The 17,433-nt window shown below is 40.4% G+C and overlaps 1 protein-coding gene across 4 annotated transcripts in view; it reads right to left on the reverse strand.

The window, feature by feature from the left end:
* CFAP299 (cilia and flagella associated protein 299) overlaps nt 1–17,433 on the reverse strand; it is a 531,077-nt gene that overhangs the window by 17,553 nt on the left and 496,091 nt on the right. For 3 of the 4 annotated variants that reach the window (XM_047751672.1, XM_047751671.1, XM_047751670.1), the window contains exon 5: nt 6,634–6,763. In XM_047751672.1, coding sequence (XP_047607628.1) covers nt 6,634–6,763 — 130 coding nt within the window. Of the gene's footprint in view, nt 1–6,633; nt 6,764–17,433 lie in introns of those variants that run through there. The other variant, XM_047751673.1, reaches the window with a different exon arrangement.

The raw sequence follows: 17,433 nt of genomic DNA on the forward strand, positions 1-17,433 counted from the left end.
AAACACACCAGAGTCAATTACTCTGGTCATTTTCAACTAAAAGTAGCATTAGCTCTACATATGTTTCTAGTGTCTAAGATCTTAAAATATTTTAAAGTTAACCTCAAAAGTTTCCAGGATTACTTTTGGCCCTACTATTGGTTTCTTTAGCAAATATTTAGTATTCAGTCTATTCCTTCCACAGATATTTGCTGAGTACCTACCATATGCTGGCGTGGGAGAGACAATGGTGAAACTATCAGAAAGGGTTTCTGCCCCACGTTTCAGCTTATGCTTTAGAAGTCCCTGTCACATATGTCTCAGAGGAGCCTCTGGACAAACCCACCTGACAAAATGAGTCTTGATGAGGCCTTGATGGTGAGAACGGGCACACCACCTTCGTCCTATAACGATTCAAGTGAGGAAGGGAAAATAGCAGTGGTTTATCAGAGGAAGCGTCCACTGTGGCCGTTCAAGTAAGGAAGGGAAAATAGCAGTGGTTTATCAGTGGAAGCGTCCACTGTGGCCGTTCACATTACTGTGGAGGGTGTTCAGAAGTCTTGGTATATGGCCTGCACTTTCTAGTCTATTTGTGCAGTCTCAGGAATATGTAAATTAGACCACTTAAAATTAAGGCCATTGACTGAAAACTTGTTTTAGAGGAATGACGTTTGGTTACCTTACGGACATACGGTAAGATAAAACCATAGCTAATAAATATCATAAAGCAGTGTATATCAAATCCAGCTTATCTTTAAGCTCATCTGGGGAGATATTTAAACATACAGATTCCTGGGCCTGGCCACAGACCAGTGCAGTTTGAACCTAAAGTGGGCGGAGCCTAGGGTTCTCCTGATTGGCTGGTGTGAGGAGAGAGGAAGGGGGAAAGTTATGTAGAATTGACAGAAATTGCTACTTTTCCCCCAACTCTTCTTTTTTTCCCCATTTCCAACTACTACTTCAAGCCATGATGGGCTGGATGTTGCTGAAAATCTCTTTTGACATCCGTTTGCATTCCAAAGTAGTACATTTTTATGTTTGAACAGGTGTACTTTTCCAAAAGAGGAGACTGGATTGGGAGCTCCTGTTGCCCAGTGAGGAGACTGACAGGCAAGGACAGAAGAAACACAATCCGCTAAGTCAGGGCACGGGGGCACCGCACGTCCCTTCCTTGTCCTGCGACCCTGGGAGTGAAGCAGAGGGTTTGTGCTGTAATAGCGTCTTTTGTTTCAACTTCCTACATCTAATAGAAACCATGCAGTTCGAAGATCTTTGACCATATTTTTTGGGTTGGTTTGTTTGCTTTTGTCATCAGCCATTTATCAAGCAACTTCATTCAACATGCACTCTATTAGACACCAAAGTAACAAAAAGGAGCCTCTGTCCTACAGAAGTTCAGTTGTTTCATACAACTGATTTTCTTTTGCACACCAGTGAAGGTCAGCCCTCAGAGAAATCATCTCCTTTCAAGACGGCTTAATCATTTTGGTACTTAGAAATTTTGATTCCAAGTCATGACACAAATGGTACAGGCGTCCACTGAATTTCGTAGAATGATAAGAACTCATTAGACTTGGCTTCCACACTGGGGGTTCAGTTTTCTCTCACGGCTTCTCTGCTATCACTTCCTTTCCTGTGACTTGGTCTCAACCCTACTTGTACTTAAGAATCTCATGGGGACGGGGGCTCTTAAAAACTACAAATGCCCGGGTCTTCCACCCAGACCAAATGAACTAGAATCTTTGAGGATGAGGCCAGGCGTCAAACATTCGAAAATGTTCTAGGTGACTGTGATATTTTGCCCATGCTGAGAATGACTCTTCAGCGAAAAGGCATTCCTCTCCCTTCCCATCAGCCCCTGCCCTGTGCTTCCCCTCTGTAATGTGATGGTCCGTCCTGCGAGAACACCTCACTTGCTCCAGTCTTCTTGTTGTCACCATCCCCAGCTCTCAGTTCAGATGCCACCTCTTTGGTTAACTTGTCCTGGAACACCTTAGGTGCAAAGGAAATTCTGCCTTCTCTGAATTCTTATAGACACTTTTCTAGCTTGCCATTTCTATGCATATTTTATTTTCCCACGTGCCCATCAATTAACCTGTAAGCTTTTTAGGGCAAGAAACCCACCTTTCTGATTCACTTTGTATACTCCACAGTGCCAGCAGTTACGTTAGATGAGGAAGAGGCGGCTAGAAGGCAGAGTGGAGAGTGACAGAGTTTACCGACATCTATGCAGCCCACCCTCTTCTCTGGCCTCATGCAGCATCAGAAATTCCGGCCACCCCCGCAACAAGTGTTGGTGTTAGGTGAGCCCTCTCAGCCACTTTTCTACATAGAGATGCATCCTCTAAATTTTCTCTCTACCTCAATGTTCAGGTGATGGCGATATTTAAAGCACCAACTCGGAAAATTCTGCACCACGGCAGGACTGCTAGTTCCAGTCCTCTTTCATCCTTACCCGATTACTGTCGTGCTCGCATGGCTCCGGTCTTTCTCCCTAGTCTGTCCTAATCCACACCTTCCAATTTCTTCACGACGTAACTCTCATCCTGTTACTTCCCTGTACACGAGCCTGGACACGCTTCCAGGAGCCTCACGAGTCCTGCATTCAAGGCTTTTCGTGAGCTTGCCACGCTTCCTTCCCATTCTGCCCCTTCTCCAGACCAGTGCAGCAGCCAAAGGGAACTATTGAGGTGTTCCTTTCCTTTGTTTCACTGTCAGCGATCTTACCTTTGCTAATAGCTTCCATTCCTGGTATTACCTTCCTCTCCATTTCTGTGAGTTGAATTCCAGCCAGTCTTCAAGCCCAGCTAAAAGATAAACACCTACCCATCCCCAGGGCTGCCCCTCACCACCCCCTCTCCGCTGACTCCCGCCCCAGGTCAAAGCTCAGCTCGCCTCCCACTGAATTCCCAAAGCCTTTCTCTTCTTTGCGACATGGCATTTTCTTCCTTAGGTTGCAGTTAGGTTTTGCCATGCCTGTTTCCTTAAGCATCCTCCGAGCACGTAAAAGGCAGGGGTTGGACTCTTGCTCATCCCTGCACTCTCCATGCTGTCTCACGTTTAAGTTTAAGCTCTATCACTAGACTCTGCTCCTAATGATCTCTGGGACCTTGAGCACGTCATTAAACCTGTTTGTGTCAATTTGTTCATAAATCAAAAACCTATTCTATTTTGTCTTAATATTCTAACTTAATGGCCTTCATTTGAGGCGGCTTACATTACATATGCCGGGACTGCACAAGAACACTTGAAAGTGCCCACCAAAATAAAAGCTTCTGTATAACCTCAACAAAACCTAAAATTATGGCCACACTAGCTATTTCCGATGATAAATTCCTGTAGTTTTTTTGTTTTTGTTTTTTCCCTGACTTACTTGGATCGATATAGAATGGAGTAACTGCATGTATCCTTTCTGGCTCAAGCATTAGAGACATAATCCACTTTCAACTTTTAATCAGAATAGCATTATGTTTGTGTGTTTCGAGAGAATCACTCTTTCATTCATTTATTCTATGAGTACTTGAGTATCTATTAACCAGACATTTTTCTAGGCGATGGGTTTTCACATTCATAAACAGAAGAGGGGAGGGAAGGGGGGAAAGCTGGTGTAACTACGGAAGACTTTGCCTATTTTAACCATTCTACACAACGTCTCATCTTACTAGCATATCGTGAAGGTTTTAAACCACCTATGATAGGCTAAGACTCAAAGCAGACTCTTTCATGTTTAATGTTTCCCAAAAGCAAAAGAAAAATGCCTTTTTTTTTTTTTAATCTCCCAGATAATGTAGGGGAGTGAGTGCAAAGTGTGTCCACTCAATCCTTCTAAAGATAATACACTGGAAACATTTTGGTGGGTGTGAATCCCTCAGCCAAGCATTCTTCACTCAAAAATAGAAACCGGCCTTATTTGTTCCAGATGTTATACAGCTGCAGGGAAGTTAAAGCCAGTGGTCCTGTCTTCAATGCAACCAAACTCTTATTGCATTTGGAATTTCTAAACCCATGAACTCATATTACTTCTTCTAAGGCCTGCACAGTTTCCGTTTTTCCACTCTCACCATTCACTAACGACGATGTTTCATGGGAACATTAACGAGTCTAATCCGTGTCAGACAAGGGAGACACATCCTGTTTACCACTGTTGCCACCTTTCACTTACCTTGACCTCTTTAATTTCAAGCATAAAATATTTCAAAGAGAGTCCTTGAAGGAAAGGAAAAGAAGAGCTGAGTTGTGTTTTTCTTACAATATTTTATAGCACTTTATGGTGTTCTAGGAAGGTGTTCATCTTGCGAAGAATTTCAAGCAAAATTATTAAGAAAACTACTGAGTATAAAAATGTAACTCATATTGTTTGCAGTTCTAGAAACTTGACCTATTGGCTTACTTCTTGATTCTCCGATGGGTCTGTAAGAGACGCTCCGTGGATGCATGAAATACAAAAGGATCACAGCGCTTTGGAGAATGTGAATAAGAAATCAAGTAGGCAATGTACAAGCTAATTTTATACCTAGTCCATAAAAATGAAAATATACGTGGTATATTTTGTTTGAGAGCACTTGTGTTTGGAAACAGAGCCCCAGATCTCGAGAAGGCTTTTTATAGAGAAGGCTTTTTCAAATTGTGGTTCGTGGACAACGTGCAGCATAATCACACTGGCTGCTTCTGAAAATATGAACTTCTGGGCCCAGCTGAATTAGTGGCTCTGCGACTTGGAACTGGGGTTGTAGAGGGACTCTAGAGATCAGAGAACACCGATACGACGCACTCCCACCTTGGGTTGTGAACAGTAGAGCCTGGGAGGTTAAGTGAATTTCTCCAGGCCGTGTAGCCACGTCATAGCAAAGTAAGGCCTAGAAATGTGTTCATTGTATGAAACCAGCATTCTTTTTCGGTAAGCTTTTATCTTCAAAATAACATTTAAAGAACTCTCAGTACCTAAATATCATTGGATGTCTCCGTCAATAATTCTTTACTTTTATCACTAATTAGGTAAATCCTTATTTATTCAAGATTTCAAAAGTACTTTTCCTTCAGACTTGTCATGAATATTTTGAGTGATGATAAAAATCTTTCAGGAAAAAAGATTTTGTATTTTATGGATTGTTGACTAGTTCTTTGAAATCTTATGATTATTTTGGAAGTGAGTGTTTTCATTAAAATTATTTGAACGATCTAAGTAACAATTTGGATTCAATAATGATTCTTCAAAGACATTCACAAACTCTATAATTCATGACATACCTTCTTGATGTATGTATAGGGTATTAGTTAAAACAGAGCCCTAAAATAGTCTGTGTGATGCCATTCAAAACGGATTTGAAAATTTGTCTCACACACACCTTAATGATGCTGTTAAACATTTTATACCTTTTCTTATGCATGTAGTTTAGCCTTTAAAAAGGAAAAGCCTCTGCGAATGCTATTATGAAGTTTTCTATAATTCGCCTTAAATGATGACATTTTGACATCCATCTATGATGAATCAAGACGTACCACCAGAGAGGAGACGTGCTCATAAACTTCTCTGCTATTCATAGATTCCTAATAAATATTGCCCTAGGGATTTGGGGGTCAGGTCCCTCAACTTACTAATGAGAACCTGAGAATAAAGGAAGAGTAGCATTCTTTTGAAGGAGAGAGTGTTGTGTCACAAACTGTTACCGTGGCTGTTAAGCTTAACTCTCCCAGTCCCTGGAGGGAATGTAAGCTGTAAGGAGTGTTCTCTTTGTCGTACAGGAACTGCCTCGAAGAGAAAAAACGAGATGCCACCCGAACTGGTTGGAACCGACCAAATCTAAGATGGCGGGAGATCCTATCTCCAGGAGACTTTGAGCCTCACTGCGTGCTCACACCCACCGCAATACATTAGCATGCCAAGCGACGGGCCTGCCCGTGGCCACAACAGGAAGTACCAGATGGCAGAAGGAAGAAAAAGAGGTGGCTCTCCAGTTCCAGGAAAAACCCTACCTACTCCCAGAAAACCAATGTATATGCCTCCCCCTCATCAACCCTACCTTTAAAAATCTTGCCTTCTGGTCACCTCCTGACTAGAAGTTGATCTGCAAACTAAGTTCCTGCTTCTCCATTCTCTGACCATTGAATAAAGCTTGTACTGTTTCAATCAGCATCAGTTTCATTATTGGCTGTGTGAATCCCAACAAGGAAAGAACTTCCCTGCTGAGGCCCAAACGGGGGCCCATAACACCAAGCAGGTAACAAATTTGCTAGTTGTCCACCCAAACCTCGCTTTTCCCTTTTGCAGAACTCTTGTTTCTGGCTGGACACATGGCTATCCAAATACAGACTTCCCAGGCTTCCATGTGGCAAGGCCACATGACTGATGTCTTGCCATGGAACAAAAGGAACTATAAGGTGTACTGCCTACTGGCTCCCTGATCTAATTCTGCTGCCAGGCATGGAGAAGTGTTCCGTTTAACACCCCCCCATTCTTCTTTGTTAATTTCTGATAATTTATTAAGTTCTGAGGACTTTTTTTTCTTTAGGGATAATAGATGCTCTAAGTTTCAACATACATTTTCATTTCTAACTTTGAAAACTTAAGAGTCAAATATTTAATAGTTTTTGAATAATGGTAGAGATACGATAAAATTTAGAGAGACACATAAGTGTAAAAGCAGACTGAAATACCTTAGGGTCCACGTTGAGGATTTTTCTGTCTCTTTTGTATTTGAAAAGCAAGCCTTCTGGATTATCAGCAATCACTTGGTAGTTGGGAGTTGAGTTCCAAACAGCAACATGACTGTCCCAGTTGTAAAAGCTATAAAAATAAATATTTATTAGGAATTAGTGTGCAGAATGCCTTAAATTGACAAGTACATTTCAGAAAATATTGGGGGCAGTTCAGATTCAAGATAAATGGACAGGATCATAGTTAGTACATCTCTAGGGGTGCATGTTAGTGAGAACTAGTGTGTGTCTTTCCTTCTTACTCATTCTATGGCCAAGACCTAGGAGTGTCTGACATTTCTGAGGCACAGAGTTGGGAAAGGTTGCCTTCCACCCACTTCTGTCTGTTTAGCCAAACCGACCCAAGGGTGCAGGAACGACTATCTGATGAGTGAACTGAGGAAAGGCGCTGAATGTTCATGGCTTTCTAGTCCTCCCTGTAGCTGTTTCATAAGTGAAGTTTATCAGGGCGGGCTCAGTGCCCAGGAGGTTGACGACAGGAGAGCAGCCTATGGTAGCGGTGATAAGGTCTGTTCACTGGCAAAGGTGTTACAAGCCATCTTGACTATGCACCCAGGCTGGATTCCCCAAGGCAGCTGAATTCATGATTTGTCAGTTCCTTAAATGAACAGCCAAGAGGATGAAGGTCAATATATGCGTGTGTGTGTATATGTATATATATACACATCTATATAGTTATTTCTGAGATATATAGATATAGATAATCCCAGTAAATGCTTGAGTCATAGTTATGTTCAGAGTTTAGTGGCATGGTTTATATCATACATTCCTATCTTGTTGCTCAGATCTCAAATTAAAAGCCTTATTGAAGCCCAGGTGGATTTTATACACACACACACACACACACACACACGTTAATTTGTATAGCAGATGGTACTTTTGATGAAGTGATTCAGATTTTTTTCCCAATACTTTTGTTTTCCTAGGCAGGGAAGAGAAACAAGCTTCATTTCATATGCAAATTCTAATAGCTAATAATAGTATTTAATAAAGACAACTAACATTTCTTTAAGAAGCACCATGTGCTGGGTACTGTTCTGAGCCTAATGAATCCATTAGATCATTAATCTTACTATTGATCCCATGAAGTAGGTATAAAACTGTCCCATTTTATACATGCAGAGCCCAGGTGATCTTGAAGTGCACCTGCGGATGAAAATGAGGGACTGGATTTGAGAAGACACTGAAAAGTGGATTTAATGGTTATGAGAAAGACCTCGGGAAGGTAAGAGTCTAGGATTATGCTCAGATTTCTGGCCTGAATACCTAAGTGGGTGGAATTACTTACTGGTAAATAAAACACAAGGAAAATAACAGATTGCAGGAGGTGCTGGTGGGGAAAGGGTAGTTAAGTTTTAGATGTGTTGAAACTGAAATCTCATGAAACATCCAAGAAAAGGAAAATGAGGATTTTGGTTTGTGTCGTTTAAGCCCTATTTCCAGTTCCTTTTCTCAGCTCAAGCCTGACACATGGTAGCTGCTGAATGCATATTAATTGAATAAATAGATAATGGATGAATTTCTTAAGTTTAGACAGTTCTTCATTGGTCTAATATATCTCAGAGCATCAGTGGTACTTAATTTCAAAGAAGTGGTTGAGATGAACAAAGGGGAAAATGAACATAAGGATAAAATCTAGAACCATCAATTTTACAAGGAATCAACAGAGGAGAGTAAAAAACAGTGATCTGAAGTATCCGAAAGAACCAGGAGAGAATTATTTTGTAATAACGGAAGAGAAGAGAATATATCAAGAAACAGCACTTTCAGAAGGACAACAGTGCCAAATGCCTCATAAATTAGACAAGGTATGCAGAGTCCAACGAATTTTGCACTTGGAAAGCTATTACAGGAAAAGTAGTTGCAGTAACTACTATATTCCTACTGTATAGATGAGGGAACAGGAGCTAGAAGAAAATAAAAAATTTGAAGTTTACATAACTGGTAACTGCTAGAATACAGCCTCAAATTCAGTTTGTAGAATCTAAAACAAGTGTTCTTTCTCCCAGTTTCTATTTTTTTTAGTTTTCTGAGGTACCTCCATACTGTTTTCCGTAGTGGTTGTACCAATTTACATTCCCACCAACAGCGTAGGAGGTGATTAAGTTTCCTGATCCTTTATTTATCTCTTCTCAATCTGGGAATCCCATAAGGAGTTTGTTGGTTCCCTGATAATGGTCCATAACTCAATTAAATTTTCTTCACTCTCTTTCATTGCATGGTTTTCTTTTTCCTCTCTGACTTAATTATTTCCAATGAGTTCACCAATGTCTTGTTCTGCTTAACCAAATGTTGAAACCCTCTAGTGATTTTTTTTTAAAGTTTAACTATCATTTTAGCTCCATGATTTCCATTTTGTACCTTTTGTTATTTTATATCTCTATTGAATTTCTCCCTTTGTTCTTGCCTTGTCTTCCTGATCTCAGTGAGCATCTTTATTACAGTTGTTCTGAATTCTCTTTCGGGTATATCAGACTACTATCTTTCTTTAGGGTCAGTATCTGGAGGCTTATCTTATTCCTTTCTTGAGGAACATTCTTGCCTTGATTTTCCTTGATTTTCTGTGTTGCTGCCTATATATTAAACAAAGCAGGCACCTCTCCCAGTCTTCATGGACTAGGCTTATACAGGAGAAGATCTCTGCCACTCAACTTTGCCAGAGATTTGTTGGTCTCTTCTAATTTTTTCCCTCTTCAGGGAGAAGGAGGCAGCTGTGAGTTTTATCACTTGCTCTACGATGAGAAGAGAGTAGGATCTACGATGTCCATCAGCCCAAGTTGCTGTCACTGTTTTCCTGTAGGTGCACAGACTGTGCCTGGCCCATCAGAAGTCCAATTCTGGGAAAACTGAAGCCAGTAATCTGGGAAACCCCCTTAGAAGAGCTGGGAGTCTGGATACACAATCCAATTCCTGCCTCCCACGGGAGAAGCTGAGAAGGAAGAGGTTTCTTTTTGATAGTATGGTGCTATGCTGGCAATAGGGATTCCAGTAAGAGGGTGTCACAAAACTCGCTACTGGCTTTGGTGAGCCTGGTTTTGCATTTTCCTATGGTTCAGGAATATTTCAGTTAGTTTTTGGATTTCTCATAAAGGGAATTTGTCTGGGAATTGCTGCTGAATATGGATATTTGTGGAGGGAAGGAGAATCTAGGGCTTCCTACTCTGCTATCTTGCTGATGTTGCCAATCTAGATGCTCTTTTTAATCTTCTATTTCTTGATTCCTTTTAAGTGGCAAAGTAATCGTCAATGCAGAGTTGTTAATATATCTTTAAACCTTAATTCCACTTGTATTACACCACCTACATCCAGATACACACTCTAGATGTTATCATAGCTCTTAACTCTACTTGAATTTCCATAGTCTCTTAGTGTTCTTTGGTAGTTCATCTACAGTACTGTTTTTAACTCACTGAGCCGTTGGGTTCCCTGGATCACCCCTTTTATTCTAATTTGCAACAACTAATTTCTTAACTTCTTTACTTATTATTCTCGAGACACTTGCCAATAATCACAACTTTCTAATTCAATTGACCCTCTTTATATTAAAAAATACCAGCTCTAGGTCAATTCAAATGTTGGCCTTCTCTGTTCCTGCATATAGTTTTCTGACAACTCTCTCTAAAAATAACATACTGTACCATTGATGGGATTCTAAATTTCAAATCTCTAACTCCAGTCGGCTCCTAGACACGGCAGAGTAATTTTTTCATGTCTCTAGCTATCTTTCTCTATCATTTATTATGTTGTTCATGTATCCTACTCCTCCACTCTCCTCCTTATTCTCCAAAGATAATCTCACCTCTTACTTTATTTGTAGAAAAATAACATTAAAAGGGAACATGGAGTTCCCGTTGTGGTGCAGTGGAAACAAATCTGACTAGTAACCATGAGGATGCGGGTTCAATCCCTGGCCTCACTCAGTGGGTTAAGGATCTGGCATTGCCATGAGCTGTGGTGTAGGTTGCAGACATGGCTGGAATCTAACATTGCTGTGGCTGTGGTGTAGGCTGGCAGCTGCAGCTCTGATTTAACCCCTAGCCTGGGAACTTCCATAGGCTGCGGGTGCAGCCCTAAAAACCAAAAAGAAAAAAAAAAAAAGGAACATGATCAACATCCCATCCCATCCCATCCCTAGCAAATTCATACCGACAATGTCTTCTAATTCGGCTCAGAATAAATGCTCCTCTTCCTTTCCAAGATAAAAAAATAATTTCTATATTTTTTCTGAATTCCATTCCTATTGCTTTCTTTGTTACCTCAATAGTCATTCAACATTTTTCTGATGTAACCAAACTCACTTCACTATTAAAATTTCCCATAAATAACAAACACATATAAATGATTTCAGCTGAACAAGGAAAAGAAAGAGGACAGAAAAAAAGAAAGGGAGAAAGAGAGGCAGATAGAAAGAAGTAAAGAAAGGCAAGAAGAGGGATAAAAAGGGGAAAGGAAAGAAAAGAGATTTGAAATTTCCCCAAATTCATATTCTCTCCAGGTCATCCCAGTTCTCTCGTAACATATTATAATCAGATTTGTCTTCTCTATGCCAGCTGACCTCACCCCCGTTCCATCTCAGCTCTCTCACCTGCTCAATTGTACTTACTGGCATAAACTATCGAGTCCTCAATCTCAACGTATCAAAAACTAAATTTTTCTTTCTTGCCCTCCAAACCTATTTATTCTCACTGTACTATCTATATTAACAAGTTGCATCAATCAGTGTTCAGTGACCAAATGAATGATGTATGTCTGTCTCTATTACTGTTGTTTATGATTCGATTAATAATATTATTTTTGGTTATTACAGAATTAAAATAAAGAAATAGCGAGGAGAGTTATTTTAAAAGGTAATGGTGAGGATTGATCTGGAACATTGATCTGCGGCTTAGGAAATCTAAGCTCTCACGCACTGGTTTCAATTTTCTCTTATTTAACGTTTAGGGGTCAAACTACATATTGCAAAAGCTCTTTATAATAGTACTAGTCTAATATTACGAAAGCCTCCTCTGATTCAATGAGTTTTTACACTTTATTTATTTATTTATTTATTGTCTTTTTAGGGCCACACTCGCGGCATATGGAGGTTCCCAGGCTAGGGATCTAATTGGAGCTGTAGCCACCAGCCTACTCCACAGCCACAGCAACGCAGGATCCGAGCCGCGTCTGCAACCTACACCACAGCTCACGGCAACGCCGGATCCTTAACCCACTGAACGAGGCCAGGGATCAAACCTGCAACCTCATGGTTCCTGGTCAGATTCGTTAACCACTGCGCCACGACAGGAACTCACCACGTTATTTTGCTTTAAGTCTAAGTGTCCACATCTAGAAAATATGTGTAGAAAAGAGCAAGCATCCTACATCTAAAATAGATAGAAGAACTTAGGGAATAAATTATGCAAAATTATTGAAAGTGTTGGAATGAAGGAACAATTTTCCACTTGTTCCCCATGATATACACCCTAGGAATTACTGTATAGGACAGTACTTATAAACAACTTATACAAATAAGTTGGAGTAACAAAATGAAATACATATCTGTAGAAATCTGTTCACTAAGTGATAAAGGGACCTCATATATATTTTTGGAAACAATTACCTCTCTGTCATCTATTTTACACGATAACTCCTAATAGCAGAGAAAAGATTTTTATGACCTCACAGGGCAACAGAGCTTTGGACCACCAGGGTGAGTAAATTTCAACACCTTCGTCTCCAGCATACCTTTTGCGCCCTAGTTTTGCGCAGTATCGTCCTTGAAATGGAATGGAAAGTGCATGTATAGGGAAATTATGAAAGCACAAAATGGACAATGTTATGAACGATTAGAAAATTTTTCACATACAAATACATTTAAAGGCAAACCAATGTTGCTGTGGCAGTGGCATAGGCTGGCGGCTACAGCTCTGATTCGACCTCTAGCCTGGGAACCTCCATACGCCTCGGGAGTGGCCCTAAAAAGACAAAACAAATAAATAAAGGCAAGCCAAGGTCTTTGACGGGAGAGGCAGAACTAAAATAATGACTGCAACAAGCGAGTCTCTAGTACACAGAGCGTAGACTGCAACAAGCGAGTCTCTAGTACACAGAGCGTAGAGAAGAAGTGAGACCACTGCCACTTGAAGAGGAGATCTGATGTCACACGGAACACAGACCCCTGAAACAGACGCCGTCAGCATCTGAGAGATTTTCCTCGGGAACAGAAGCAACAGCTCACAAGGATCGGGAGGAAGTTTTTGTTTCAGTCTCCATTAATAATGGAATCTTGTGGGTTTTAAGCAGCAGGCTTAGTAGGCGTTTATAGTACCTAATATTTGCATATGCTTATAAAGTTAAAACATTCCATTTGAGAGAAAAAGAAAGAGTATTTATACCATATAATTTTTAGACAGAGAGAGCATCATTCTTTAAGGATATTAATAAAAACAGAAACAAACTTAAAAACCAACAAAACAAATTTTGGTGACACCTAAAGATTTTACAGAAAAATGAAAATTCAGGGGATTTTGTACGAGTCATCGGGACGTTGACGCATTAAACATTATGTCTCCTTTATAATCTCTGTGTAGATAGAGTCTGTAAGGAGGAGTCCTTACAACTTTGCTGTCCAAACTAGGATCCTTCTGAGAAAGAAAAAAAGCTGCTACAAATTGTGCCAAGACAATAAGAGTAAGCCCAGACAATGCCAGGAAAACTGAGATGTGTGGGCTCCACACCTACGTTTCATTTAAACACTGATGTTTTAGAGTTGATTTGGCCAATGTTTGTCTCAAATGTTTCCCAAGCTTTGCCACAGAGTTGCCAAAAATATGATAAAGATGTTTAAACACTGCTAGAACATGTTTTCTTGTGGTTGATCCCTTTTATTTTACTTTATTGCTATGGAAAAATTATATTATAGGAAACTGCAATTGTGGTATCAAGACATGAAATTTAATCTAGAATAACAAGTACTCCTGTCCTTTTTCTATTTTTCAAATAATATCAAAGCAGTAAAACATTTTATAACAAAACTAATTTCCTGAAATATCGTATTCCATGTTAAAATATAGGTTTGATCAGTTATTTTGGTTGGTACGAATATGAAACCTAAAATTCAGTGTTTCCATAAGTTAGTTCCCTTGGCTCCTATTCATGACTATATAATATATCTCTGACTTCAGTCAGCCATTTAATAAATGTGTGTGCCAGTCGGGAAAATACAGATAACTCTTGAACAACCTATTGTAACTATTAAAATAACTAGGAACATTAAAAGCCCTAGTGACAAGGAATTGGAAGCGTCATTCAATTCAAGACGTCAAAAACGCAAACAAAGGATTTTAACACAGCATGGCAAGTGACACAATCGAAATTTGTGGAAGGTATTTTTGGACTGCGGAGGTCCAAAAAGAATACATATCACGGTGAAACATATTTCTATTGAGATTTTCCTGATGGAAAGAAGCAAGGACAAGTGCTCTAGGTAGAAAGGATAGTACAAGTTAGATAAGAATTGAAAACCATGCACACGTCCGTATTCCTTTATGAGAGATTTTCAATAGTTTACCACTGATGAAGCAGAAGGTTCATTGCTGTGGATTGAGAATTAAATATGAAACGTGCATCTTCATTGTCTTCTACCAAAATGCAGGAGCTTTGGGTGCGCCTTCCCCGGGGGCTGGAGGGTGCTCAGCTCACAGAAACCAAAAAGAGTTGGAAAGGCTGGCTCTCTCACCACACTATGGCACAAGGACAGAGGGAGTGTTCATTGCCAGCAGGCCATTTCTCCTAATTTTCATTTGAGTAAGAAGACAGATGGGCAGGTGTCTGGCCTGTTGATCATGTCCTATGTTCTGAACCAAAAGTGCAATGTCAAGTGTATGGCCTGGTTCATCTACATTGCTGCAAACGGCATAATTTCTTTCTTTTTGGTGGCTGAGTAATATTCCATTGTGTGTGTGTATACTTGGGTTGTTTCCATACGGTTGTTTCCATAACATGCTGCAGGAGAGATGCATGCTATACAATACCTGGGACACGTGACTTTGCGATAGGTCCTCCAGAGTAGAGAGTAACATAACCCTTGTTCTGAGGACCCTTCTTACAGGGAGCGATTCTGAGCAAGGATTCTCTACTTCCTTCCGTACTCCTATGCTGGCCTCCTCTCTGGGGACCCTAGCCCTCTGAGGGGGGCATCTGGAATGCTTCGCACCAGCCCCATGCCGTGGGAGAGGAATGCATGACAGTGACAGATGTATTGCTAGCCATATGTCCCTATGATAGGGCTGTGGAGATGAATTTATGAGCTCTTTCTGATTCTGGAATCCGAGCAAACACTGGAAACATCCTGGAGTACCTCTCCGTTGCAGGTAATAGAGTGAGCACCTCAAGGCCAAGCAAGAACACCGCCAGCTAGTCCTATAGCAGTTGGGCTAAGTGGCCAATCCTGGCGAAGAGACTGAAGAGGAAGCACTTTCCCAAGTCAGAAACCTGAGGGAATTATGCCGGGATGGGGTGGGTGTCACAGAGAGTCCAACCTTAATTTCATTCTCTTTCTGATATCATTATTAAAACAACTGTCGCTAATGTTATTTTGCACCAGTGTCGTGCTAGGTCATTTACAAAGAACTTTCACCTTTATACTCTTGTTTAATGTCCAGAATAACGATGTGTTAGGCAGAGTATTTATTTATAGATTATTACAAGATACCGACTATAATTCCCTGTGCTATACAGTATATCCTTGCTGCTTATCTATTTTTATGTGGAGTAGTTTATATCTGTTAATCCCATACTCCTAATTTGTCCCTCCTTCCCTCCCTCTTCTCTTTGGTAACCATAAATTTGTGTTCTATGTCTATGAGTCTGTTGCCATTTTGACATATGCATTTGTTTGTTTTATTTTTTAGATTCTTCATACAAGTGATAACAGTATTTGTTTTTCTGACTTACTTCACTAAGCATAATACCCTCTAGGTTCATCTACATGGCTGCAAATGGCATAATTTCATTCTTTTTTGTGGCTGAGTAGTGTTCCATTGTATATATACCACTTTTTCTTTATCCATTCATCTCTTGATGGACACTTGCTTGGGTTGTTTCTGTATCTTGGCTACTAAAAATAATACTGCTATGAACACTGGGGTGAATGTATCTTATCAAATTAGTGTTTTCTCTCTTTTTCTTTTTGTCACAGTGAATAGGAGTAGAATTGCTGGATTGTATGGTAGTCCTATTTTATTATTTTAGTTTGTTGTGGAAACTTTATACTGTTTTTCATAGCGGCTGCACCAATTTACGTTCCCACCAGCAGTGTACAAGGGTTCCCCTTTCCACATCCTCACCAACATTTGTTATTTGCAGACACATTTTATGTTTTTGATGTCACAGTTTATACTGGATATTCATAGAGAAGAGCCAGAGAAGGTGACAGAGAATTGCATGCAAATGTAAGGGGGGGGGGGGTAAGAGAATGCCGCGAGGACCAAAAGTAATAAAAGTTATGAAAAAAATAATGAGGGGATCCCCCTTGTCAAATGCAAGAAAAGAATGACAATATGACCAAAATTTGTTGGCTGCTGTTGGTAACTGTTCTTTTGGGGCTGGCATGCATTTATCTTAGGCTGAGGTGATTGAATCAATAAGGATATCTTTATTGCTTCCAGTGCAATTACAAAATTAACATTCTGTTATTTAAAAACAACAAACATTCTTTGATGTACACTTTACCTGGAAAATCTTGGCAAGTCAAATTTTATGGATATGAAAATACGTCGAGCTGTTGCATCAGCAACCTCATCACTCATTTTTACATTATGAATATGGAGATGTTCTTTAGGTTTATTGATCTTCCGCTGTGTAGCAGCCAATTCTGCACTGTAGTCACTATCGTTTTCGTCATATCTGTGGATTTACTTCTAGAATTATAATTTTCTAGTCATGACTATGCGATGAGGTAAGGCTTTTCATTAAAGAAAAGTCAGCAGATTAGGGAGAGGAAATCCGGGTAGATCTTGGATCCCGAGGGTCAGGCGGAGAAGGAAGAAAGAAGAGACTGGGCTGCAGGTGTGCTGTGTGGGAGACTAGCCACACCGTTGGGCTCAGGTGCTGTAGTTGTGCCTTGAGGTGAAACGGCTCTGGATTTGTGTAAATGGAAAGAGATGTGCATTTACAACCATATTATAAGTGAGTGCTATGAACTGAGGTTTAGGCGGCATGAAGCCATGACGCAGGAACTTAACACTGGAGGCAAGAGGCGTCCTTCTCTGCTGCTCTCCCTGGAGAGACTGTGCCCAGATGAGCCCCGGAAACTCAAGTCATTAAAGTCCTTTTCTTCAGTGGCCAGGAGTTTTACTAGGTGGATGCAGTGCCTGCCTCGTTAAATTCCTGGGATTGCATGCTTGTCCAGGAAATGGGATCATGTGGCAGCACAAGCAGGATGATTTTGAGAAAGGTGGAGTCTCTGTGTTTAAATCACAACTCTCTAGAAAGAGAAGGCACCTGAGCTGCTGGGTGGCTGGGTTTCAACAGGGACAACGTGTTGAAAGGGGGCTCCTTGGCTACTGCAAATGGTCTTGTTGTTTGTGTCCTTCAAAGGATAGTAACCACGACTTAGCCCTTGAGGAGCAGATAGGCTTGGTAGGCAGAATTCAAAATCTCTGTGGTCTATACCCTAGGGTGTTGCATCTGTAATATGTCCTGTTGCTTAACAAAAGGGACCTTACTGATTGTCTGACCTTGAAATAGGGAGAAAATCCT

The sequence above is a fragment of the Phacochoerus africanus genome, chromosome 10, assembly GCF_016906955.1.
Source record: "Phacochoerus africanus isolate WHEZ1 chromosome 10, ROS_Pafr_v1, whole genome shotgun sequence".
Taxonomy (NCBI): Eukaryota; Metazoa; Chordata; class Mammalia; order Artiodactyla; family Suidae; genus Phacochoerus; species Phacochoerus africanus.